Consider the following 26,048-nt stretch of genomic DNA (forward strand, 5'->3'; position numbering starts at 1 on the left):
TAAGATTTTTGTAAACTCACAAATAATTATTTCTGCATTCGTACCACCATATCTTCATGTTCTTACTGCAGCAGCTTTATTAGGTACTTTAATAATTCTGCCTTCTTTCTTAATACTAAAATAACTAGACCTGGGAGCACTCTTTTTGGATTATGTTCAAACAGATTTTAAAATATCTCTTTAAACCCCAAGTGGAACTTGCTTCTACTTCCAGAAACCAAAATACCCTCTCAGGGACACACATGAAAAAAACCTATACCTCTAATTCCACTCTTACAGCAATACTTTCAATTCTACATAAAAGCTTAATAGCTCACTCAAATAGCTGTCAAGAGAGGGCTACAATGTATGTAACTGGCAATGCCGAAGTTAAAAACCTTTAAAGATATTGCAATAAAAGGGACAACACTGGGTCATGGATAAGAGATTCTTGATTTAGGATTAAATATATTTTGAAACGCAACAGCATTTATAGCAAACTTTTATTCAATAGTTTAAAAAGTGTATGGAAATCTTCATGAACAAAGAGTTATGCAACGGAAAATACCTTCCTCTTCCCCCATTAAATCATTTACCACAGTAGTCAGTTTTAAAATGCCTGGATATTTTTGAATTTCTTGTATACATATATAGCATTTCCATATTTGAGAAGCTATTGTCCTGAGCAGTTTATGAAAAGGCATTATTTAAACTACCTAGTTACAGGACATTTGTATGATTGATAACAAGCACAGAACAATTTAGAGACATTAAACATTTAATGTGCCTTTTCATTAAGGAAGGCAAGTGATAACTAGATCTGCTTTCTTAACACTGTGAGTGTCAATTTAGTACCATGTACTTAGATCTGCACGAGAAAGACACACACAAAACATTTTTCTCAAGTATATTTTGTTACAATAAACCAAGCTTGTGCTCCATCATCATGTGTGGCTCTCCCATTACCTCACTCTGGGAAGGATCTGGAAAAAGAAAAAGTTGACAGCATGAAACCTTTACCAAACTACAAAGACTAACAACAACTAATGAAGGTGAACATCTCTTGTCATTATAATGCTTAGTGCAACAGTTACTTAACTGATTTTTGACAGTGTTGCAGAGAGCAATCTGCAACTCAGAAGCCTCTATCCAAAGCACTGATAGAACAAACACATACATTTTGGAACGGCTTGTCCTAAGGACACACACACATTTCAAGTAAAACCAACCAGTTCTGCAGAAGCACAGACTCCAGCTGCCTGAATCTCAAAGGGATTATACCACAAGTTCAGCGTCTGAGAAAACTCAAGTCTGACTGAAGCATTTCTCCATAGTTACCCTACATCTCTTTCCAACACTTCTCTGCACAAGAGGAGCCCACAGTCCTCCCTTCTGTTAGCTGGGTCATACTCCTGGTTTTTCTCCACCCAGCTAACTCCATTAGTTTCACAGAAATTCCACACATGTAAATATCTCTGAGATTTCCTCCATTCTGTAAAGTATGCTTGACATTAGCCACTGTACTCAAAGGCGACCAAGGAATGTGCAGAGGACACAAGAGAGACCAATACTGACAGTATGAACTCCTCTTCTATGCAAAAAAAATTAAAATTAAAAAAAAAAACAAAAAAACAAACCCAGAGCCAGCACACATGTGGTGACTGTTTGGAAGAAATACACTTTTCTTTATGGGTGCATCAATCATGTTATCCTTCCATAAATAAGACATATTAATGCCTCCGATTCCTCCAGAGACAACAAAAATATCTAGTCCACTTTCTCATTAATAAAGCCTTAACAAAAACTCTTGTAACCCACTCACTCCTCAGCACTCTATAAAAATCTAACAGTTTGTTGTGAGCAGTGGTAAATAACCAAATTTCTACAAATTATGTTCAACATTTGTCTACCCCTGTGGAACTACAATAACCCAAGATTCCTTTCCTTGGTCCCTCTATATCCATTTCAGAAAATAACACCAGATTTGGGGTTATTTTCATGCCTCTAGATTCAGATTTGTTCCTCCATTATTTCCAGCTTCCTATCTCCCCAGCTATTTCCATTCTCCAATCCCACTTCAAAATATTCTCTGCCTCCTTCCATCTCCTTAAATACAAGCTAGAAGTAACTTGCTCAGAAGCCATTTTTCCAGGTTTATTCCATTCCACACATACTAATAGTCAGCAGGCTACCATGCAACTGCAGCCTGTTGAATTCATTTGAGGGAGCCTTTCCCCTGCTAAGTATCTGTTTCATTAATTCTCTACCACTTCTCTAACATTTTCTTCTTAATTACAGAATGTAAAAACTTTGTAACCTCTGCTTGACAAAATTTGCACAAGTACTTCAAAAGTTTCTGAGGAAAGAGGCATACAACATACATGCAATAATCTATACTCCTTTAGAAACCCAGCCTACAAGCAAGACAGCCTACTGTCTTGCTCAATATTTCAGAGTAATTTCCACATAACTGACAGCTGAATTACATTTATTTCTCCTTCCCCAATGCTTCTTTGCTTTTAGGATTTAATGTTATTTGCATTTTGGGAGTTTAATTCTCTTGCTCAGTAAAGACAAAGCATTTCACAGCTCCCAAATTTTAACTTTAAATGTTTCCATAATATTAAAGCTAGAATGTATTTACCATTAAGGATATCCTCGAAACCAATGCATTCATCATTTCCCCTCAAAATATCCATTGCCATGTTTGAGCTGTGAAGAAATGGTAGACGCTGGACCTGTAAAAAGAGTTCAAGCAAGAGTTCAAGTCTCAGCAAGTCTGAAATAGAAAGGGTTCATATTTGGATTTCTCAGTCTGAAGCGACTTAGAAAAGTCAAAAGCCAGAAAAAACAACTCTGGAATAAGAGAGCTACTGGCACACAAAGACACACAAACACCATCATCTTCTTTTGGTTATCTGTTTGAGAAGAACAGCCTTCTAATAGATTTTTAGTTTTCACTGTGGTGTAGGTAGTACAGCAAATACTGCACTTTAAAAAATAACAAAGTACTTTCTATCTACTCTGTAAAGCTCCTCTCACATAAAGTTGGGGAGGTTCACTGCAAACCTCCAGACCCTGAGGTCAGTACTGGGCAACCGATGTATACTGCAGAGTTCTTACCTCCTACATCTCTGACACAGGTCAGGAATGCAAGTGAAAGAGCTATATTGACTTTCACATTCAAACATAATCCTCCTTTTAATTAATCTACATCATAATTATTTCTCTGATCTCAACCAGCTCTTAAGCTTCAAGTCCACTTCCAGTTACTTTCAACAGTCTTCTGTACCCTTCACTCACAGTATTTCCAAAAAATTTCAAGTAGCACACATAGATTTCAGAGCATAAATTTTCTGAGAATGCATTCACTACTGCTAGAGATACTTCAGCTAAACTACAAGAAAACTTGTATATCCAACATGAATCTTGAAGTGAAAAACCTTCTGATCACTGTATTTCCCCCATCCATCTCCCAAAACTACCTCTGGAGACAGACTAACAGGATATCCTCACCTCCCTCATTCTCTGCAATGTGCTTATGTTAGTTAGGAAAAAGATTCCTCAAGACAGCACAGCTGAGACCAAGGGATGTTTGCATATCTCACATCCTGACGTCCACACCTTCAGGACCAGTAACTTCTTCCAAGCTTAATGCAGCTCACAATGGTTTAGTAGCACCTTATCACTCAGAGTACAAAATTGCTCTAATTCACTTGGAAAACCTACTCTTAGTAGCTTGACAACCTTCGAGAAGACAAAAAAGTTTACTAGCTTTCTGTTTCCCTTTCTCCAGCTACCCTCAATCCTAGAAGAAGGAAAAGGAGACAGACTCAGCTTCTCAATTAAGAGTTAAAATCTTTGAACTTAACTCCCTGTAGAGCTCCCTTGATGTTACAACAAAGGCTGAGGAACAATAAGCACATAGAAAACTCTCTGTTTCAGGTTTCACATTACCTCTACATCTACTCCCAAATCACTACCTGCTTCAGACTCCTAAGTCTCTTTTCCCTACAGCTACAGAGACTCCTTCCTGTGAAGGTCATACGTTCTGCAAGGGAGAGTATTGATTTTAGGAATAAATACTCAATTCCTCCTGCTTTTCTCTGAAGGCTTACAGGAAGCTATTCCACAGCAAAGCTAGAGTAGTTACCACTGCACCAAATAACCAATAAAAGAACAGCAGTTAAAAGGCTTTAGTATATGGACTACTCTAAAAACCAGTAATTGCACTGTTTGGTTCATTTTTTTTAACTGCAGTTTTTTAACACTGAATTAATTTCCTCTGGAAACATAAGGTATCTCAACAAAGAAAGATGTGCTCTGAAAGTACATTTCAAAGTAAACATTTTTTTGAAATGGCCTAAGTTATAACAGTTGGATAAAAATGCCTACCTGTTTCACTGCTCTGAATTCCATCTGCAGCTTTAAAGGCGCATGGATTCCTTGGATGTTTCTCAGTGTGGCAAAGTTTGTTTTATCTTGATTTAACTGGAACTGTCACAAACAATATTGATTTTTATTTTAGAAAAAGTTACTTTAAAGTACAGCCATAGAAGAAATTTGTGACATCCTACTTAAAAGAACATGCTTACTAAATATGTATGTAAAAATTTAGTGATACCATCAAACATATCTCAAGCATACAGGAAAGACAGTGATGCAGTAAGATTTGTTCTATTAAGCTGACACTGTTTTTGTGCTGAATTTTATTCCAAATTAATAGCAGACATTTTATTTTGTTATTTTTGATAATCAGGAGATGTAACACCACCAAGTGGTACAGTTTTGCACTACTTCACAACGATATTGTCTGGATGAATAAGAAGCTAAGTCCAGTTTAATAATCACAAAAAACAATTTGATGTGATTAGTTAGTCATCAAAGACTACTTAAAAATACTTTATGTACTTATTTTCTGATCAAGCAGGGAAACAGAGCACCACTTACAGTCCTTATGATTCTGAAAAACAAATGAAAACTCATATTTTCCCCAACTACTCTCAAACTTACCAGTAAGACAAAGAAAATCTATTTAGTAGAGGCTTTTTAAAGAAAAAGTGCTCACTCATGTACACTGGAGTAGAAAGAAGTAAGTTATACTTAATGTCAAACTTAAGCTTAAATAATAAAAAAAATTCAAATATCTAATTTTAAAATCTGTACTCCATCACCACAACAAAATCTTCTTTTTATGAGAACATCATATTTATGAGAAGGGATCTCAAAAACCAACTGAAAAATACAAGTCAAAGACATAACAAGAATATTCTTTGCAACAATCTATATTGAATGCTCTTCAAAAGGTAGCAGAAAATACTATTTATATGCCTCATCCTAATCTTATAATTCTGGTTACATTAGTTTTCCATTTCTTTAATTTTATAGAGTGAAGGATTTTTGGATAGCAGAGACATTTGGTTTCTACCAGCGCTACCTGAAAAACCTTTTTAACATTTGTAGCAGCAAAAACAACCATGACTATCTCAGGCTAAGTTAAATATTTTCCCAATCAAATATACATGAAAATAATTATTAAACTTGCCTTAAACTTACAGAAAAATTAATCAAATCTGGAAGAAACAATTTAGAAGATTCACATACTTCTTAGGGGTTCACATAGCCTATTTTATTTTTGTCTGTGCATTTTTGTCTCTTTTACACGTGATCTTTTAAGCATGCAGGTTTTGTATAGCAAGAACAGAGTTAAACATGAAGTTATAGCAATCCGTTTAAAAAATAAAATCGATCGACAAATAGCTCTGAAACATTAACAGTATTTATAAATAAACTCACAAATTTGGTGTCACAAAATCATCCTTTTAATGCAAGGCAACATTAACACAAGGTAAAATCAAAATACATTAGACATTACAGTCAGACCTTGTCCTGCTGTTTAACTTAGCAATTTGGAACATTCTATCAAAATAACATCTTTGCTTCAGGACAGTTTGATACATTGTATCTTCTGACAAAACAGGCACCAGAGACACTCAGCTCCACCAGCAAGTCTGGCCTCCCTCTACCTTCTACGGACCACTTGCAATGGTCCATGAGCGAGGACTGAGCCAGACAAGATTGCAAACACTTATGATAAATTGTAGGTGTAAAATGTCTAGATGGCATCAAGGAATTTATGGAAATATATGTATGTGTTCACAGGCTGAAAGGCTGAAAATCAGGACAGATGGTAAAACTACAGACAAAATAAGAGGATCAGCTTTCACAAGGTGACAGGTGTGCCCCTGGCCTACCTGTGGTGGCTGCATACACACTCTTGGATGACTAAACCTGACCACACAAGTCCCTACTCAGAAGCCTGCTTACACACTTGAAGTGGGGAGAGATATAAGTAAGAGATTAATATTAAACAGGCTTGCCGACAATGTTATTTGTATAAATAAAATGTTTCTATTGTTGAACACCTTCATTCTGTTAAAGACCCTGCTCATTACTTGCTACCCTACAAATCTCTCCAGATAACTGCACCATTAATTTAAACTCCATAATTAGTCAAGAGTGAAGATAGCTACATTTGATGTTATGCTTACATTCTTTTCTGTCAACTCCAGTGGGTGGCTGGGCAACAATTCATTTTTCACACTTGTAAAGCTAGAAGAATAAGTAGAAAGGACATTAACTTCAAGTTTCTTGGGGTATGTTTTTTTAAGTTGCATTCCAAAACCAATCTCAGATACAAACAGAGACACACAGCTAGCAAAGTCCGAATACAAAAAAAAAAAAAAGATTAATAGTGAAGCAGCAAGTAAAACCTCTAACTACAGCACTACCAGAAGAAAAAGAGTTTCAAACATCCTTTATGCTTGACAAAACAAAATGTGTTTTTCTTCCTTGATACCTTTCAGAAAGAGATTAAAATACTAATAAATGAAATCATTACAGATTTAATCATGTCCAAGCTACACTGTATCTTATTTTGAAGCCTCCAAGCTTTTGTAATTGAATATTGTACACATCTTCCCCCCAATGCCAGTTGTACAGCATTTTAAAACTCCATGAACTTATTCTGGATTCCTTATCCAAGACAGAGACATAAGTTTTGCACTTAGGTAAAAATGGCAAATTCCAAACTATTACTTTTGGGGTTTGTCCCAGTGCTGAAATTAACCATTTCCCACAGTGTTATGGCACATTCATATAAACGTGTATTAAAACTATCAGATATTTCACAATTATCAATACTTTGCTGTTTCTTTTCTATAGGACAGCATCACAGAGGCAAATGCCTGTCTGCAACACACCTTGCAAGAAACTTCTGTGAAAGCCAACATTTAACACACACTGCAGCTCAGCATTGTCTATGACACAATTCAGCAAGCAAAAGAACAGCATACCCTCTGCGCAGAAGATCATGACCTTCAAACAGCCCTGCAGCTGAAACGTCTGTAAATGAGATACTATCCTTCAACAGAGAAGCAGCACCTCTGGAATTCTTGGGAAAAAAAAAAAAAAGAAAAAAAAAAAAATTATTACTTCAACAGAGCCAGACAACCAGACCACTTTTGTATGCGCCATTAGGACAGCCAAATGAAAGGAGGTGCTCAAAAACTCCTTAAAGTACCCCTGGACTTTAGAGTTTCTTTAAAATAGAGGTAAAACAGTCAAAACCATAAACCCTACACTAATACTGAATTCTTTCAGAGAGTCTGATAAAAAGTAAAGGTACTGACAACATGTTTGGATCTGGTTGACCCCAGATCAGGTTGAACTCACAATATATCCCCTGTTTGTTCCCACCCTGGGCTTCAGGGATCAAAAGGAAAGAGGCAAGTGTCCTAACAGGTGAAAGGACAGAAAGGAGCATTCCTCCATTTACTGCAATACTGACACAAGATCAAATTTAGCCACAGTTTGAGGCTGCCATAAGGAGGACAAGGTGTATTCAAGCAGTCCAGTATGCAGTTAACTGAAAGAACAAAGGAAAGCAGTAACTTGCAGTGGATCACCAGAAGTCAACAGACTTACTAAGTACTGCTTACTAGTAACCCACGCCACTAATTTCACTCTAACCTACCCGAATTTATTGAAGTGATTTTAGGATTGCTCATAAAAATTGCTCCACCAATAGGGCAATATCTAATACACAACAAAAGGTGACAGCAATAACCTCTGGAAGATGACAGTGATGAGCAGTTCATTGCAAGCGTTTCCCCCAGCAGCACTATCAGATCCAACAGAAAACTCGTGCTTACAGCTAAGATCTTTCGTACCAACATCCAACATGTGAGCTCTCAGTAACATAAGAGCTGTAGGACAGTCCTAACATGCCTGTTGTTCCATGCATATAACGCATCTACCAATTTACACACTCAGCACTGACCAGACGTTGGCGAGACTGCTGTAAATGAAAGCATTAAAGCGATACGGTACCTGATGACCTGACAAGAGGGAAGATCAAAGTTAAACTCACGGAGAAAACCACGCAACATTCCCCAAAAGCAACACTCTCGAGTCACCCCAGCGCCGCTGCCCACCACGGCGGGCCCAGGCGCGATCCCCCCCCTCCCGGGTGCTGCGCCGCCGAAGCCGCAGGCTGCGGGAGGCTGGGACCACCGTGGCTTCCCGTCCCGCCCCGCCGCAGGGAAGGGCTTTAAGCACAGCCGCCACGGGCCCTCCGCGCCTCCCGGCCCGTGAGGAAACCCGCCACGGCCGCGCCGGACCCCTATGACTCAGCACGGCCCCGCTGCTCCCGGGGACGCCGAGAGGGTGAGGGGCAGGGGATCTGGCGAGGGCGGCGGGGCAGGAGGTTAGGTTCGGTTCGGTCCGGCTCAGCTCGGTGCGGTCCGGTACCAGGACACCTCCACCCGCCCGGCGCCTCCACTGCCCGCACTCACCATCTTGAGCCCCCGACGCGCGCAGCCACTTCCGCCGCCGCCGCCCGCTCACTTCCGCCCCGCCCCCGCGTGCGTCACAGCGCGAGGGGCGGGGCCGCGCGGGGCCGTGGGGGTGCTGAGGGGGCGGGGGCTGATGGCGGCCGGGCCGCCTTCTTCGGCGCCCTCTGAGGGGTGGGGGGTTCGTGTCTCGGCCTGTGCCCTCTTTCCTGTGGCTTTCTTTCTCCCAGGTCGTGCCTTGTAAACGGAACGCGCTGTTCACTGAAGCACAGAACTAGTTAGGTTGGAAAAGACCTATCAGACCAGCGAGTCCAACCCAGATCGAACGCTGCCATGTTCACGACACCATGGCACTACGTGCCACATCCAGTCCTTCCCTAAACACCTCCGGGGACGGTGACTCCACCACCTCCCTGGGCAGCCCATTCCAAATCACCCTTTCTGTGAAGAAGTTCCTCCTCATGTCCAACCTAAACCTCTCCTGACAAAGCTTGAGACCATTTCCTCTTGTCCTGTTGCTTGTTACCTGGGAGAAGAGGCCGACCCCCACCTGGCTGCACCCTCCTTTAAGGCACTTGGAGAGAGCAATAAGGTCACCCCTGAGCCTCTTCCAGGCTAAAACTCCAGGTCGTTCTCACATCAGCAAAGCCCAGCTGCCTCAGTGCCGCCGTGGTCCCAGGCAGGAGCTAAAGTTGACTAACACCTTCCCATAGCAGACCGAGGCAGCCATGCCTGGTGTGGGCAGCTTTTCTCGGTCAAACCCATCCTGTCCTGCTCTGCCGCAGGCAGCAAAAACTGCTTGGGTGACACCAAAAGCATCACAATGCCGACAGCCTGAGGTGGTGAAACCAGGCTGTGATACTTCCAGAGAGTTTTCCATATATTTCAATGCATAGCTCCACATGTGTATCTGGGATATTTATTTCATATATTTCTTCTGAGATGTGTAGCTCATTCAACCCTTTAATCTTTTAATTTGGGGTACACTTAGTAATCCAAATTGACCTGTTTTTATAAATTTTATATATGGCAATTAAACTCCATCGCTCTCTCTCACACACACACAGACACAGAGGCAATATTTAAGCAGGAATTTTATACATGTTTTAATGGCACTCAGATTTGTAAAAATAAAAGACTGAAAAATGAATACACTTTATACTCCATTTTCCTGTTTCTTGGACAATATCTATACACTTCTTAAATCTCCCACCCCCCACATTCTCAACCCAAGTTCTGGCCCTTTGTGTTTAAGTCTTAGGTTTAAAGTAAAAACTTCAAAAGAATGAGAATGGAGGACTGCAGTTTTTAAAATAATTTTTAGGAAAATGAGCACCACAAAGCTTTCTCTGATCTTATAATTATAATGGGTACTTGGTTATTGTGGCGCTGGATTCATTATTATTGAATAGATGTGAATACAAAAAAGAAATTAAGTTCCTGTTTGACTGCAGCTTACAGAAAGCTAGGTTTTGTCACTAAATGTATTTATTTATTGACCGAGTTTGTTGATCAGGATATGACTGTAGAGATGAAACATCTAACTTTCAAAGTCATTCTTGCAGGACACAGACAGGATGCAATCACTCCATGTACATTTTTGACATCACTGCGCTCCGCAGTCTAGGCTGCATAACATAAAAGGGCATACATTGCAAGAAAGAACTGGTTTTCCTTTACAGGCTTTCACACTGGGGAAAACTTCCAGACATAAACACAAATCACACACGTATTTTTTTCAACAGATTACCAAGTATTTCAAACTGGAGCAAGGCTTGATTTCTTTCACAACCAGCTTTGCTTTAACAATCTTACAGTGAGCATCTAGACAGTGAGTGATTGGGTGCCTTTCTGCAGCCCCATTGCAAATACATAGGAGTTGCGTGATCAATTTTCAGGCTGACCAAACCTGCGACCAGAAATGAGAGCCTATGGTGAGCGATGAGCACTTTGACAGCTCAGAAGCAGATAGAAAGTAAAATGCAATGACTGCAGTTGCTAAAGAGGCCTTCTTGTCTGGGAGCACTCTTTTAAGAGGATGTGAACACATTAAAATTAGTGTAAAAGTAACTATAGCTCCTCTAAATTGGTGACTTCCATAAAGTTAGGATGATGAATTTCACATGTTGCCTTTGAAGATAAACTCCAAATGTTCTGGGGTTTTTTTGAGAATTTTTGTTTTCATCACTTTGTGTAGTGGAGGTCTGAAAGGTATGACTGTTTCATGTGTTTTCTAGGTATTTTTTACCACAGCATTTTCTGAATGTCAAATCTGGTCTTTTTGGTTTAGCTGTGGACCTTCATTAAGGATTCAAGCTATCCTTAGACAATGGATACTTTTATCTTTTGGAAATGGGGAAGTGTTTACTCTTTTTAAAGAAAATGGTACTGTTCTTTTATCAGTTAAATTGGAATTAAAAGCAAAAAAAAACCTCATTAAAGAAATCTTAAACAGCCTGACCTAAAGCAAATTCTTGCCTGGATCCCAGCATGGCATCATTTCATGGGAGGTTTCTACATTTCCTGCTGAAGCCTCCAGAAGAAAGGTGGATTCAAAAATTGTCACACAGAGGCACAACATTAGCTCAAAACCTACTTTAACATAGCAGCAGAGTGCCCAGAAGACAGCTGGCTTCCACAGATCTCTTCTTCCATGGGTAGAGAAGTCTGGTATGAGGCAGCCTTTGCTACTTAACCCTAACCCTAGTCCTAAAAATTTTTTTTGTGTGGGGCAAAGGCTGCAAAAGGAGTATGTTCTCCAAGGAAGCTTGTCTTTGTATCCAATTTTTTTTTTTTAATATTGATGCAGCTTTGTCACTTTTCAAAATATAATTCCTTCGACGTATCAGTGTCAGCAATCTGTTCTGGCTACGTGAACCTCTATCAGAAGAAAACCTTTATTCTGTGGGACTGGGAAACTCTTTCACTGGTTTTTGTCAACAGCCAGTTATAACTTGTTAAAGTGAAAGTACTTTTTATTTGTTTTTAATCAAATCAAATAAACACATTTTCTTTGATCTTTAAGAACTCCTTTCTTGTTAACTTGCTTTATACTTTTATGTTTTGGCATTCATTGTAAATCTAATTATTTAAAAAGTTATTTTGTTTTACATTATTAAACCTTTTCTGAATTTAAGGTAAACAGGGGCATGTTTTGTTAAAGATTAAAAATAAATTTCACACAAAACTGCAAAACGTAGCAAAGATAATAACGTGTAGGCGTCAGACTGTTCCAAAACAAGACTCTCTAGGGGCTCTTCTGAACATACGGCTTCGTTAAAACCATGTTCTGAAAGGGCTCAGGAAACCCCTGTCTCTAACCCACCCTTTCCTGAAGCTGGTGAAAGTATTTAGAAAAAAGTTACTGTTGCACAGAGACGAAAAAAAAAATCCCACATATTGCTGAAGGAGCTTATTTTTTCCTGTTTGTTTACCAGCAAAACCTACAGTTTGTAGGATCTTCTTTAGTCAAAACTTTCCCATCCTTATCGTTCAAAAGCAGCCAGCAGTCCAATGGGTGACCAGAAAGTTAGAGCATCAGGATCTCTATATGAATGTAGACTTTTTTAACACACTCTAACATCTCATGGGGAAATAATACTGAAAATCCCTCATTTCATTATCTGATTTGTAAGTCATCAGTGAAATATAAGTGAAAAGATAATATATCTGTCTTCAGTTCCTTTTCTGGTGGGTCAGACAAGGAAAACCTGTTGTGTTTTGATCCAAGCAATGTACTTGGATTTAAAAGCAGTCCTTGTTCTCTAGAAGTGATGACTTACTTTGCAGCTTGTCGGTGCTTTTGTAAGTCTAGGAGTACTTTTTTTGCACTAATCCGTTGTTTGTGCTCCGTGAGTCTGTGTTTCCCTGCGCTCTTTGTGCAGGCTCAGACAAGCAGGATGCTGCGCCGGGAGAGCCGGTCACTAGGGGATGCTCAGTACCCGAACACCCAGCGCCTGCTTCCCTCAGCGCTCGCCAGCCGCCTCTGGTCAGCCTCGCTCAGACACTCCTGCCCGGGTTTGAGTACTTTTTCACTTGCAGTGCTGTGAGAATTATGAAAAAACAAGGTCAAAAGATAAAAAGCAAGGTATGTGCAACAGCTGAAGCTATATGGGCAGTACTTGACAGAATGCTGGTAGGCTTATTTCCAAGTTAATGGGTTGATAACTATTTTCAGTAAGCTCTATTACCTCCCTGTGACACTATTAAACTAGTCCTGCAGGCTGAGTCCAGCATTTAACCAAGCCAGTGTTCACGTAGTCAGGACCTCTGGTCTGAAATCAGGTCCCTCATGAGAATTCAAAGGAAAATATTTTTGTGTTTCCCCTCAGTCTGGAGTGATTTTTCTCCCAGAAGCATACCCACTCTGAACATATAGGTGAGACTAAGAGCACGCTTCCTGTGAGAGTGTCTTCCTACGGGAAACCTTGAATTTAATTAATGGTAGTCACAGCTGAAAGAATTGAATGGAACATTACTTCCTAGTCCTGCTACTGTGCAGGAAAAAAAAAAATCCCACAAGAGTTTGCCAAAATGCCTAGCAGCAAAAGGGGAGTCTGAGACTGCTCTGACTCATAACCACATCCATTAAGCAGCTAAATAATCAGAAGTCACCCTAATTTCCTACTATGACTGACTACAATAAATGAACCCATAATCACCAAACTGAAAAGTTGGCATTCTGCACAGAAAACAGGTATTTTCAGCAAAAATATGTGCATCACTAAGAAATTTTTTTCTTTTCCCTCTAAGAAACTGTCAATCAAAAAAAAAAAAATCTCCATGTGCATTTTCTGTTATTTTAAAAATGAAATTGTGACAAAGTTTCTCATCCAGCCACCATGTGCTACTTAAGAATTAAGCCCACAGATATCATGGTGGTGTCTGGCTTAGAAACATTTAAGGCTCAAATCTTCAAAGGCAACAATGTGTTGAACTCCTCAGGATATGAGCCAGCCAGTGTCTAGGTTTAGCCAGCAAAATCAGAAATAGGTCTTGAGCCTCTCAAACATTGGCCAGGTTTGGGCTTAGGTTTAAATCTGATGAGTCATTTTGACAGAAAACTGCAGCTTGCTCTCTTCTAGGTAGACAGGGGTCGTAGTTTACAGTAAGCTCACATGCAAGCCCTGACACTTACAGAGGGCTTGCTTGACTTACAGAGAGTTCCACACAGGTGCAATGATCCCACACACTGGAGAATGGAGTTCACTGAAGGAGCAAAAAATATCATTGTTTTTGTAATGGAGAACTATTCCACTGTTTCTGCAGGAAAAGCTTTTATTGCATTCAACAATATTATATTGTAAAGGGTGGTGAAGTTAATTGTTTCTAAGGAGAATATAGTGTATCATAAATTTTTTTTTGTTCCTACTTTTTAAAAAAACTTTTTTATTTTTTTAAACTATGAGTATACATTTTCCATGGATGATTTTATTCATACTTCCTTACTGCAGGTTTTCCACATAATGGGCTTAACTTGTTTTGATCTTCATATTGCATCTCTTAATTCTGAGTCTTTAGAGCTACCTACCTGTTCCATGGCATGAGTTATTTTTTTGTTATATGTGTCATACCAACAGCTTAAATCATGCTCCTTTGCTCCAGTTTATTGCCATGAGATGCTGATTGTGTGTTGCTGGAACTTTGTAAAAATGAGATTTCCTATTCAGTTTATATCATACCATGCTTGTGATAGAAACTGTCAGTGAATTCAAAGAGTGGCAGCTTTATACTTACTAACTGAAGAATATTGCGGCAAAGAGCCAATACAAGTTTTTTTCACAGTTGTTGGAGCACGTACCATTACAAAGTTGAAGAAAGTTCTGTATTTAACATACTGAACTGAAACTAAAGAAAAAAGAAACAAATTACAATAATGCCACTGGGTAAATTCTCTATTTTTATCTCTATTTTTGCAATGGAAGATTGTGGATCAGCTTCAGAATGACCTTCAATGGAAGGAAAGAAGGTGAGAAAAAGAGAGAGAGAGAAAGAAAAGAAAAAGGAAGGAAGGAAGGAAGGAAGGAAGGAAGGAAGGAAGGAAGGAAGGAAGGAAGGAAGGAAGGAAGGAAGGAAGGAAGGAAGGAAGGAAGGAAGGAAGGAAGGAAGGAAGGAAGGAAGGAAGGAAGGAAGGAAGGAAGGAAGGAAGGAAGGAAGGAAGGAAGGAAGGGAGGGAGGGAGGGAGGGAGGGAGGGAGGGAGGGAAAGAAAGAAAGAAAGAAAGAAAGAAAGAAAGAAAGAAAGAAAGAAAGAAAGAAAGAAAGAAAGAAAGAAAGAAAGAAAAGAAAGAAAGAAAGAAAGAAAGAAAGAAAGAAAGAAAGAAAGAAAGAAAGAAAGAAAGAAAGAAAGAAAGAAAGAAAGAAAAAAGAAAGAAAGAAAAAGAAAGAAAGAAGAAATAAATTTAAATAATTAGATTTAGACTGGAGCAAAGAGGATGCAAATTAAATGTGAAAACTTGTATGGTTTCTTCCTCTGAAGGACTTTTTTAAGTTGTGAAAGATTACCGGAAAAACAAACCCCAAGCCATTTATTCAAAGAAGCAAACAGTCCTGAAAGGGTTTGGGAAATATATACAGTGGACATTTCAAGACAGACTGTCATATCCTCTTCTGAGAGTAAATTTGCGTGAATACCTTTGTGGTGAAGGAGCAGAGTGGGCAGATCAAAGCAATATACAAGCTCAAGGGAGATGAGGAGGGGGAAGGAGGTCGATATTTGGATTCAAGGGCTCCTCTTGACTTACTGAATCCTGCCCACTGATGTTACAAAGAGCCATGCTGTATAATTATTTTCATAACATCTCAATAAACTTGAATATTAAGTTAACTTGATCTTATTCATCTTCCTGCTTCCCTGACTGTTTTTATTATAAGGAGTTGTGCTCAAACCTCATTGTTCTGGTCATGAAAACTTAATATCTGGACAGAAATCATTCAGAGCCAGTTTACACCTATTTGTTCTGGTGGCTTTTAGTTCACATGGTTCTTTCTTCATGAAGAGGACATGAAAATTCTGCATCATCTGTTCCTTTAATAATCCCAACAACCCTTCCCAGAACACACTCCAGTCTTACATTCTTTAACATGCGTAGTCAACCTTTTGTAGAGTGCTTCAGATGCGGTCACATCAGTGCATGCACAGCTACAGTAATACAATTCTTCTCATACAATTTGGGATCACGTTTGGGTTTTATAACTGCTTCATGCTAGTGCTTCATAGGATATTCTACTTCTCAGGCTTTCTATTAATCTCAGATGCTTGATTGGCAAGCACTTAGTTTGCTGTGGGAAGTCTTTTTTTTAACCCCTAGTCAGAGTTCTTGTTTTATTTTGTTGCATTTCTGTTATTCTCATGTCATTTATGTGTGATTAGTCTGATGTTCCTCTGGTTTCATACCTCATGACTTTCTGGGCTACCATTAACTTTAATTAGCATATTTCTATTTCTTGAGTGACCATCAGCTGTGGAAATATGAAATAAGACTGATCCTAAAAATAGATCCCATGGAACTCCAATATATGCTGAATCATGGCATTTCAAGGCACTCCATTGTAGTCTTCTGAGTAAGCTTCTATTCAAATTTCAGTCCTACCATTACCACCCTTCTTCTCAATCTTAAACCTTTTTCCTTGTAATATCTCAAGTACTAAACTAAAATTGTGCTTAGATGAGAGCCGTACTTTACTATTTTCAAAACTTCCTTTTCACAATCAAATAAGGATATTTTATTGCTATGACACAGCCTCCTCTTGGAAATTGACATTTTTTCAGTCTACATTATTTTCCAATTACCCAATGCCTAATTACACTCTCCTTCAAAGTTTATCATAAAATTATGCGTATTGTTATAATCAGATTATTGATTCTACTGCTATCTAAAGTACTCCTTCCCTCTCTTTCATAAATAAAGCTCCTAAATGTATCATGAACTAACAGATAAAAACAATATTTGTCAGATTTATTGAAAACCCGTATTGTAAGATTTGTGATTACTGTGCTGATTTCTTTGGGAATGAAGGATGAAAATCACCTAAACTATAACATTTTGGTTTTTCAGCTCTTAAAAATTTTCTGCCATATTGGAAATAGATATTTCCAGTTCTACAGATTTCTTCAAAATTAGCATTCAGTCTTGCTGCAATGCCATACCTTCTCATTCTGCTTGGAAACTAAGGAATAATACTCATTTTTGGTGGCTCTGCCCCGGCTAGAAATTGGATCTACATCAAATTTCAAGAACAGCTGTATCTGCATGAAAATTATGATTATTATTTTTCCAAATTTGATTTTCCCTCTAGTTTCCTACTAAAGCTGATTGCAGTAAAAGCTATAGCTTTTGGCTTTTCTTTGGGAATAGCACACTGACCATCCTGAAAAGATAAAAAAGTCCTTTGAAATAGAGAGGAAGGAAGAGTGTCTGGAGCCTTGTCCTCTGGGATATTTATGTCTAAAGAGCATAAATAACAATCATACCCTAAATGATGTGCTGGATTGTAGCTTCTCAGTGCACAAGATTTGGCAAAACGAGGCCAGGTTTTTCTTCTCGTAGTAGAGAGGGAACATGTGTATCTGGTCTGTGCCCAAGAGAAATAACCTACTTTTCATTATATGTTGAAAAATAGTATTGGGATTGGGTGATAAGCTATTTCAACTACTCTCTCTCTTTGAATGGTAGATATTTTTTACTATGCTTCTATTCTGTCTTATTTCATACCCATTTTTATGAACACAAGACTAAAGCACCAGGCTTCACCATACAAATGCAATAACTACACTATGCCAGTGTTGGTCCCAAGCATTCTTAAAACAAAGTCTATTCAGTGTGCTTCCAAAACTCTAAGAATTTTTCCAATCTTTAAATAAAGAGACAATTGCGCTTACATGAAGTGTACTTGGCATTTTGCATTATTCTTATTTAGCTCAGCCTGGCAACACATTTTGTTTATTTCCTGAAGCAGTGCCCAGATCCAGCCTAAAATGTGTGCTTCTGCACATTCCTGGGTGGTATTCAAAGACAGACTGAAAAAGATACTCATTTTTCGAGACACGTTCCTGAGGGTCTACAAACTGGAGCCCACCAATTCATCCATGGGGGGATGGAAGTCATTATTATTTAATTATTGATTAAATAATTAAGTAAGGGCTAAATAATATTATTTAGACTGGGCTGCCCAGGGAGATGGTGGGGTCACTATCCCTGGAGGTGTTTAAGGACAGACTGTCTGTGGCACTCAGTGCCATGGTCTGGTTGACATGGTGGTGTTCGGTCAAAGGCTAGACTCGGTGATCTCAAAGGTCTTTTCTAACCTAACTGATTGTGTGATTCTGGGATCTCAGATAGCTTCTTACTAGTCTGGCAGTGAGAACTTAATGCAATAATCTACTATTCTGCTTCAATGCCACATTTCCCGATGTTTTTTTCTGGCAGTTTGCCTGAATGCTTGTGAAAATATTCATTCCGCATTTCATATCTAATATGCCGTGAGCTCATACTTTCTTTAGTCTAATGACAGATATTATGGGAAAAAAATCTGCTGTCAGTTGATATCTTCATCTGCTCTGCTTCCAGTGGCAACTCACGCATGTTGTAAGGACTGATAACTTACTGAGTTTGGTATCACTGTGGTTTCCCGAAAAGTTGCCCCAAATTCCAGAAGGAGAGAATTCCTCTGAAGGAAGATTACAGAGATAAAGAGCATGAAGTGATGTTTTTGGCCCTCACTCTAGATATGCTTATCTATTATTAACTACTGTCTGGCATATTTGAACATAATAAGATATGAATGTTAGGCGATAAGAAAGAGAAGACTAGATTTCAGGATTATTTCTCTGTTCAAAGGATTTGACATCTGTCCTATCCCCCACTTCCTTTCCTAGCATTTAAAACCACAAGCTAGTGAATTATGATAATACATTAGCCTTTGTAATACTGCTAAAATAATTCTATAATTTGAAAAATTATGAAAAAAGAAACTCAAACCAATACATTAATTCAGAAGTTAAAAGCCACAGCAATAATTATGGAAGAGAACTCCTTTAACCTCCATGTGTGTTTATTCACAATGAAATATTAAGAAAACATAGCCTGTCTTGTAGCCAAAGGAAGGATGTTATGTGCTTACTTACTGAAACAAGAAAGCTAAAGAACAGTTTTCCATTGTCTCCCACTCACATATTTTTCTTGCTTTTCCTAATTTTCCTGTAGTAAAACATAGCTTGCTGACTTTGCAAATTATGTTATTAAAATTTTGGAAAACATTTCCTATTTTCTGCATGAATTTCGTGAACACAACAGTGCCAGATTTTCCTTGAAACTTTGAAAGTCCAGGAGGAGTGTCTAAGTATGGAGACATGGCATGCATTATCAAGTTTTCTCTGTATCTTCTTGCTTTCTTTATCTTTTCCTGAGCACTGAGCCTTTTTCTTCTCTTGCAATGCATACTCCACTTTGGCCTTCCTCCTTACTAGCAGTGAAATCCATATTACAGGCATACTTTAAAAGTTGGTTGTTCTTTTCAAGCACAGGAGAAGCAGAAGAGAAAAACAACAAAGACATAAAGTATTTGCTCCTTGTCATCTAGGTGAAGATTGTACAAGAAGTCATTTATAACAGGCTATGAGCCTTCATTACAGAGTTTGTAGGTAGGTAATGTTTAGTCCTCACTCCATAGCCTCTTCCTTCCTCTCTAGATCACTCTTCCTTGGAGCTCACAATGTGTCTGCGTTTTCCTAAAAAATCATTGTATCTTCCTCTCCAGGAAGTGACTTGTTCTTTTATAGCAAAGCCAAACTTTGTCCTCTTTAAAGGCCATATATCCTCTGCTGTCTAGGGACAACACATCTGTCTAGACATGCTAGAGCATGCATTCCCTCTTCCTACACTGAAGAGATGACATTCCTGTAAAACAGACTTTATAGCTACTTTCTTGTGTCTATGCAGATGCAGAACTGATTTTGAGGGGTATTTGTCCTTACACACACTTGTTTTCATAAACATGCCTGTAAGATGAACCATAATTTTTCATAAGCCTGTGTGGGTCACTGCTCATCCATTCTTTCCCATGAGATAAAGCACAAGAAAACAAAATAAAATAGATCATGGGGTTTTTTTGAGTAAACTGGACCCTAACATTTCAAGAATAAAGACAGCTTATTCATTCCCCGTTGATTCTTTGTGGTCCACTGGTAGGGAATGTGGGGTGTCCTATAAATGCTATTTGATAAAAGCTGAGGCTAGGCACCCTGCTGTTTTTAAGGATCATGCTGAGACAAACTGCTGGTAGGATATGCAAGAGAGCAGATTTGTTTATCCTTATTTCTCCGCTCACATCCCTGAGCACACATGGTTGCTGTTTTTGTTTTGACTAATTTTGACTTTTTTAAATGTGAGAAAAGTGGTTAAAATGAAGTCATCCCTGTCTGAAGCTGGGACTCGTGTGAAACAGTAGAAATGCTGACAGGCCTCTGGCTGGAGCAGAGTGAATAGCTGTCCTCCAGGGCTGGATGCTCTCCTGCCCTTCCAGTCCCATTCATGCCATTGTTCTCAAGGAAGAGGAAACCAGGCAGTGGCATAAGAAAGCCCACATGCTTCACACACTTCAGCTCACTGGGATTGCCCAAGATCTTGTAGAAACTCAGAATCTGGTGAAAAGTTGCAGTGATATATTTTCTTTTCTTACCTGCTTGAATCTACCTTATGATTTTCCCAACAGCCAATCAGTATGGGGTTTAAGAATTGGAATCACATTGAAAGGTGGAGCGTGTCCAGAGAAGGGCAGCAGAGCTGGGGAAAAGTCCAGAACACAAGTCCTGTGAGGACTGAGGGAGCTGGGGGTGCTTAGCCTGGTGAAAAGGGGCTATGGGGAGACCTTATTGCTCCCTACAACTCTCTGAAAGGAGGGTGTAGCTGGGTGGGAGGCAGTCTCTTCTCCCATGTAACAAGTGGCAGGATAAGAGGAAATGGCATCAAGTTGGCCAGGGAGGTTGAGACTGAATATTAGGATTGAATATTAGGAAAAATCCTTTCTTCACTGAAAGGATTGTCAAACTCTGAAAGAGGTCGCCCTAGGGAAGTGGTAGAGTCACCATCCCTGGAAGTATTAGAAAAATATGTTGATGTGGCACTTGGAGATGTGATACAGTTGGCAGTGCTCGGGTAATGGTGGGACTCAATGATCTTAAAGGTCCTTTCAAGCCTAATGATTCTATAATTATCTTTAGCTAACTAAATTAAGTCAGGTTAACTACAATTCCAGGAAGAATGTCAAAGTGGAAGGTATTAGTAGAGACAGCTGAGATGAGACATTCTAAAAGCATGGTTAGGAAACCAATTTTGGCAGCAGGTAAATTGGCAGATTAATTTGCTTTTGAGACAACTCCTTACCATATCAATGATAAAATTGTTGGTAAAAGAGTTTCACTCCAAGATAGATTTTTTCTTTTACTGAACTCAGGCTTGTGAGTAGAGTTTCACTTTTGCTTCTGTTATATTGCTTCACCTACTGACTCATGTGGGGAATAATCACACTGGGATTTATGGAGAACACAGGCAGACAGACCGCTACTTGGAAATATAGGGCGTAGTGTCTACTAAGCATTACATGGAAGAAGTCATGGCTCATTCTTGTGGTAATTGTGGCATTCAAAGAGTGCAGTGCAGTGAGATTGCTGCTGCTTAAAGAACTTGCAAAGATCTCTGTGTTTGTAAGCAGTCAATGTACTTAGGACAGTTCCAGAGATATTTTTTCCCAAGAATCATTCATTTTTAACCCAAGTTTAATTGGAATATTTTTTTTTTCATTCAGAAGTTTATTTCCTGGAAGTCATTGGGACAGCTGTGTGATTTTAATGATCTAGTTTTTTAATACAGAGATTACAGTGTGGTTTTGTCAATGTATTATTGGCAACAGTGCTGAAAAACCCCATCACCAAGTGCAATTTTTAAGATCCGGAGGAAAAGAAAGATCCATCCTACTTTTTATTCTCTTCTGATTAATGCTACATCTGAAGGCTTGAGGAAGAAGTTTTGCATCATATCTTCCTGAGTGAGACTGTAATAACCAAATCCAGATGTCTACATGATAGATTCCTGGAGCTAAACCTCCCAGTTCTGCTGTCCATGACACTCTTATGGCACAGCTTGTCTTGGAGTAATACAAATTTTCATGACTTAAGGAGATGCATTCTCTCCTTTGCCCTGTTGGAATATACTTGTGCACTTTCTTTAAGTACTACTGAGGGATTCACAAATATCTAAGTATTAACATATTTATCCTTTTATTTAATAAAATCAGCAGCTCACTTATAGTGGGATTAAGATATTTGCCCCAAATCAAAAGAGCCTGTTACAAATGTTTGAAATGACAAATTATGTCTTTGGTTCCAATCTGGCAGGCTAGACAGAACATCCTTCCCATTTTCAAACTATTTGGAACCTGTGTATTGGCACTGTATTTCTCAATGTCCTGCAGCTATATTTCCCTCTTGATTCTGCTTCAGCAATAATTCGAACACAAACTTAAATGCTACTAAAACGCTACTAAAACTAAACTGGATTTCAGCATGTGTTTCTCTCATGAGCCTGCAAATCATATAATCATATAATAATTTCATTTGAAGGGATCTTAGGACCTCATCTGGCCTAAGCCCACTCCCCCACTCCAAGTGGAGTCAGCTTTGAAGTTACACTGTGTAGGTCAGCACCTCGAGTACCTTTGAGGATGAGGATTCTGCTGCAGCCTCTTCTCCCACCTAGGCACCTCATTAGGAAGATTTTTCCCTTACATCTACTAACAGTTCCCCAGCTGCAACTTTCCTCTCTGAGAAGAATCTGTTTTCTATAACCAGCCATTAATTAGTTGTAGACAGCAATCAGATCTCTCCTTTGGCTGCTGTTCTCTAAGCTGAGTGAACCCAGTTCTCTCATTCTCATGTTATGTACTCACCCCCTTAAACATTTTGGTAGCCTTTTTACCGATCTTGCTCTAGCTTGTCCTTCCTGTACTGAAGATCCCCATACTGGGCACAGCAGATCAGATTTCTCTCACACACACTGACCAGAGGGGACACCACTCTGCTCAGTCTGCTGGCTGTGCTCTTTGTGATGCAGCTCTCATTCAGAGCTGCACAGCAATACTGATGCAAAGCAAGCACCGTGGAAGAGAGGGCACAAATCGAAAACACTAAGCAGGTTCTGCATTTATTTATAACCATGTGAGATCATTTCTGTTCTTTGCCTGAAGGCTGACTCCTGCCATAAGCAAGGAGAAAATCAGAATGGGAAAGATCCACAAATTCATCAAACATTGACTGCCTTTGAACTTTGGTTCAAAAATCTATTTTGTTTCAAAACTGCATTTGATGATTTATGCATTAGTTTGTCACTGCTTAATGCAACATATTAGTTTAATATATATGCCTTTCAGGTGCCTCCACTGAGCCACAAATTATTCACTAAGGTGCCTTGAGTAGGGGATGTGCTCAGTTAATTTGGCAAACTCAAATATCTCAGACAAAAATCAATTTGTGGTGCACCTGTTTTACATTTGGGGATTCACACCAGCAAAAAGGTATGTCTTCATAGTGTCAGTTCAATTTTGAGTCATACAGCTTCATTTTATCAGATTATAAGCACCGTGTAGAAGACCAAACCATGAAATCAGTCAGAAATCATGCTATTAGTATCTTTATATAGTTGCTGGTTAATGACCACTTTGACATCTGTGATATTTAAAGCTAGAGAAAAATAGGAAAAAAGAGAGGAGAACACTAGAAGATGTTAAAGCTAATAGAATAGTATTTATAGTGTTCCTAAAAAATCTAATCAGATATCTGGATATACAAATTCAACATCAGCACCAGCTAGGATCCAGTTTTTCATCCTTGACCACTATGGAATAGAGTTTCCTGGCCTGGAGTTCAGACATGCTCTTTGATTCACCTGCAATCCCATGGCCAGACAAGGCCAAAACATATTCTAATGATCTCTAATGCTCCAAACTCTCACTGAATTCCTGTCCAGTATGTACAAAATTTTATTAAATCAATCTGTGAAGGAGTGCACAGACTGGAATGACACATGCCCTACTCCATTGAGTTTCTAGCACTACACTTTTGCTTTCACTATTTAAATAAAGTTACTTCTTTTTTGGATGACTTGGCAAACATTTAAGGCTCTTTTGAATGCTTTATATTTGTCTGTTACCACACGTGTCAGTTTTTTGGAGGTGGGTTTAGTTATTGTTCATAGCCTTTTGTGGCCTCTGAGTGACATTTCCTATTATTTAAACAGCTAATTAGTCCCTTTTTATTAGGTGTAAATGTGTTTCCATGCTTTGACAGGCAAACACTAATCTCTGAACTTCAGTAGCATGTAGGAATTTATTGCCTGTTAATTGTGCCCTAGGGCATAGTGACTTTTAAAAGTGAAATAACAATCATTACTTCTCCGTATATATTACTGCAGTGCCTGAATTGTTGTAACATACGTACAGTTGGATTATCACTCATACAGGGGGCAGCCATTCAAAACTATACTGATTTTTAATAAGGTGAAGTTTCAGTATTAACTAACAAAATAAAATATCTGGTTATTACACTTCTGTCCATAAGTGATTTTTTTCAAATGGCTTAATATTTTTTCTGTGTGTTTCTGTCCTAGTGACAGCATGAATGCCAGATTGTGTGAGTGTTACCTGATTTTTTCCCTTTATGTGTAATGATTTTAAATTTGCTGCTTCTGTAAGGTCTTACTTGTCATTATACTATACACTTGAGATATTTTCCATGTTCTGTGTCAGCAGATGTTCTTCTCAGAGTGTGACTCAGTGATAACACACTGAGCTTTAATTTCACTTGTCAATGCATTTGTTTTTTCATCATAAATGCTGAATATTTTGTGGGATCTTATTCAGCCACCCACTCTTCCTTCTGCAGGCCTTTTCTCAGAAACAATAAAATTAGTCAAGATTCCTCTTATTTGTCTTGAAATACATTTCATGCCACATTTCATGTGACAATGAATTCATGCAAAGATTCATTATCAGTTTAGAGCTAATTTAATATCTATTCTCTTTATTTTCTAAGCTAATATGCATCCTTGAAAAACATACCAGGTGGAAAACTCTGAAGGGACTGAAAGAATGACACTGTGCTTGTAGTGCTGAATGTTTTGATCGAGGACTTCCCATGCAAGTTTCTATAGTATCAAATTAATGCATTGCTTACACATTTTGGAATCCAAACGTGATTCCCTTAGAACTCCTAAGGAAATGACTCCATAACTGTAAGTGATTAGATACAATATAGAGAGTGTGTGTGTGATTGGAAGGGGAAGCAGTGTCCTTGATTGCTCAGTTTTATTTTTTTTTTGAGCTCCATTCCCAAGCATCTAAAAATATGCTGTGCTGATCTCTTTAATTCTGAGGCTATATCCTACCTCTTACTTCAGTTCCCACTTCCTTTTGGCTTACCTTCTTTTCATTCTGACCCCAAAAGATATACTATGTAAAATTGCTTCAACCACAGATATCTAAAACCAGACGACCCAGTAGGTAGCTATGTCCTATTGTTCCAAAGGAGGAACGTTTGTACCATCCATTAAGTTCATTTAACAATGTCAATTCTTGGCACCTTTGGAACAGAGGAAATGGGTATTGATGCTAGGACAAAAACCTCACTACAAACTTTTATCCTGTGTAATGCTTATAAGTCTTTGTCAGAAGACTTGAAGAGTCCACAAGCAGAAAGAGTAATATATACTCCATATTAATCACTCAATCAGGCTACTAAGTAGAGTGTGCTTCTGCTTTCTGTTCAGAAAAAAACACCAACATTTTGATAGGAATTTTTTTCCAAATAATTGTACATTACTACCTCCCTATTGCACTGTTGCTCTGAAAGGCTTTGGAAGGAGGAGTTTCAGTGGGAAAAGGAATGTAAAGATAAACTTGCTAAAGTTTTGCCAAAGTGTTCACAGAGATGTCACACAATTTTACATGTACTACAGAGTGTACAGAAAGATGAAATCATCTTAGGCAGATAGATCTTGAACAGTAAGTTACACTATGTAGAGTGAAAGGGAATGGGGAATGAAGTCATATCAAATGGTAAAAAATAAAGTCAATATAATCACAAAAATGGTCAGCAGAAGATACTGTAAATTTTTAAGAATACTTTTCCCAATTTCCTCTCAGAAATGTACTTTTTGCATGTAATGTGT

At 38.7% G+C, this 26,048-nt stretch overlaps 1 protein-coding gene across 1 annotated transcript; it reads right to left on the reverse strand.

The window, feature by feature from the left end:
* Window positions 1-464: 464 nt before the first annotated feature.
* POMP (proteasome maturation protein) lies at window positions 465-8,861 on the reverse strand. Its single transcript, XM_030949780.1, has 6 exons — window positions 8,835-8,861; window positions 7,335-7,432; window positions 6,531-6,591; window positions 4,375-4,476; window positions 2,624-2,717; window positions 465-962 (listed from the first exon to the last, which is right to left on the reverse strand). Exons 1-6 carry the CDS (start codon window positions 8,835-8,837, stop codon window positions 895-897), a joined length of 426 nt encoding a protein of 141 aa, XP_030805640.1. The 5' UTR covers window positions 8,838-8,861; the 3' UTR covers window positions 465-894.
* Window positions 8,862-26,048: the final 17,187 nt, after the last annotated feature.

This window comes from Camarhynchus parvulus, chromosome 1 (genome assembly GCF_901933205.1).
Source record: "Camarhynchus parvulus chromosome 1, STF_HiC, whole genome shotgun sequence".
NCBI lineage: Eukaryota > Metazoa > Chordata > Aves > Passeriformes > Thraupidae > Camarhynchus > Camarhynchus parvulus.

What these genes read in the sequence shown, in the direction of transcription:
- POMP (XM_030949780.1), bottom strand. An exon ending in TGGAGTTGACAGAAAAGAAT is followed by an intron (nt 4,477 to 6,530) that starts GTAAGCATAACA and finishes TGTTTGTGACAG; the next exon opens with TTCCAGTTAAATCAAGATAA. An exon ending in TTTCGAGGATATCCTTAATG is followed by an intron (nt 963 to 2,623) that starts GTAAATACATTC and finishes TTCTTTTTCCAG; the next exon opens with ATCCTTCCCAGAGTGAGGTA.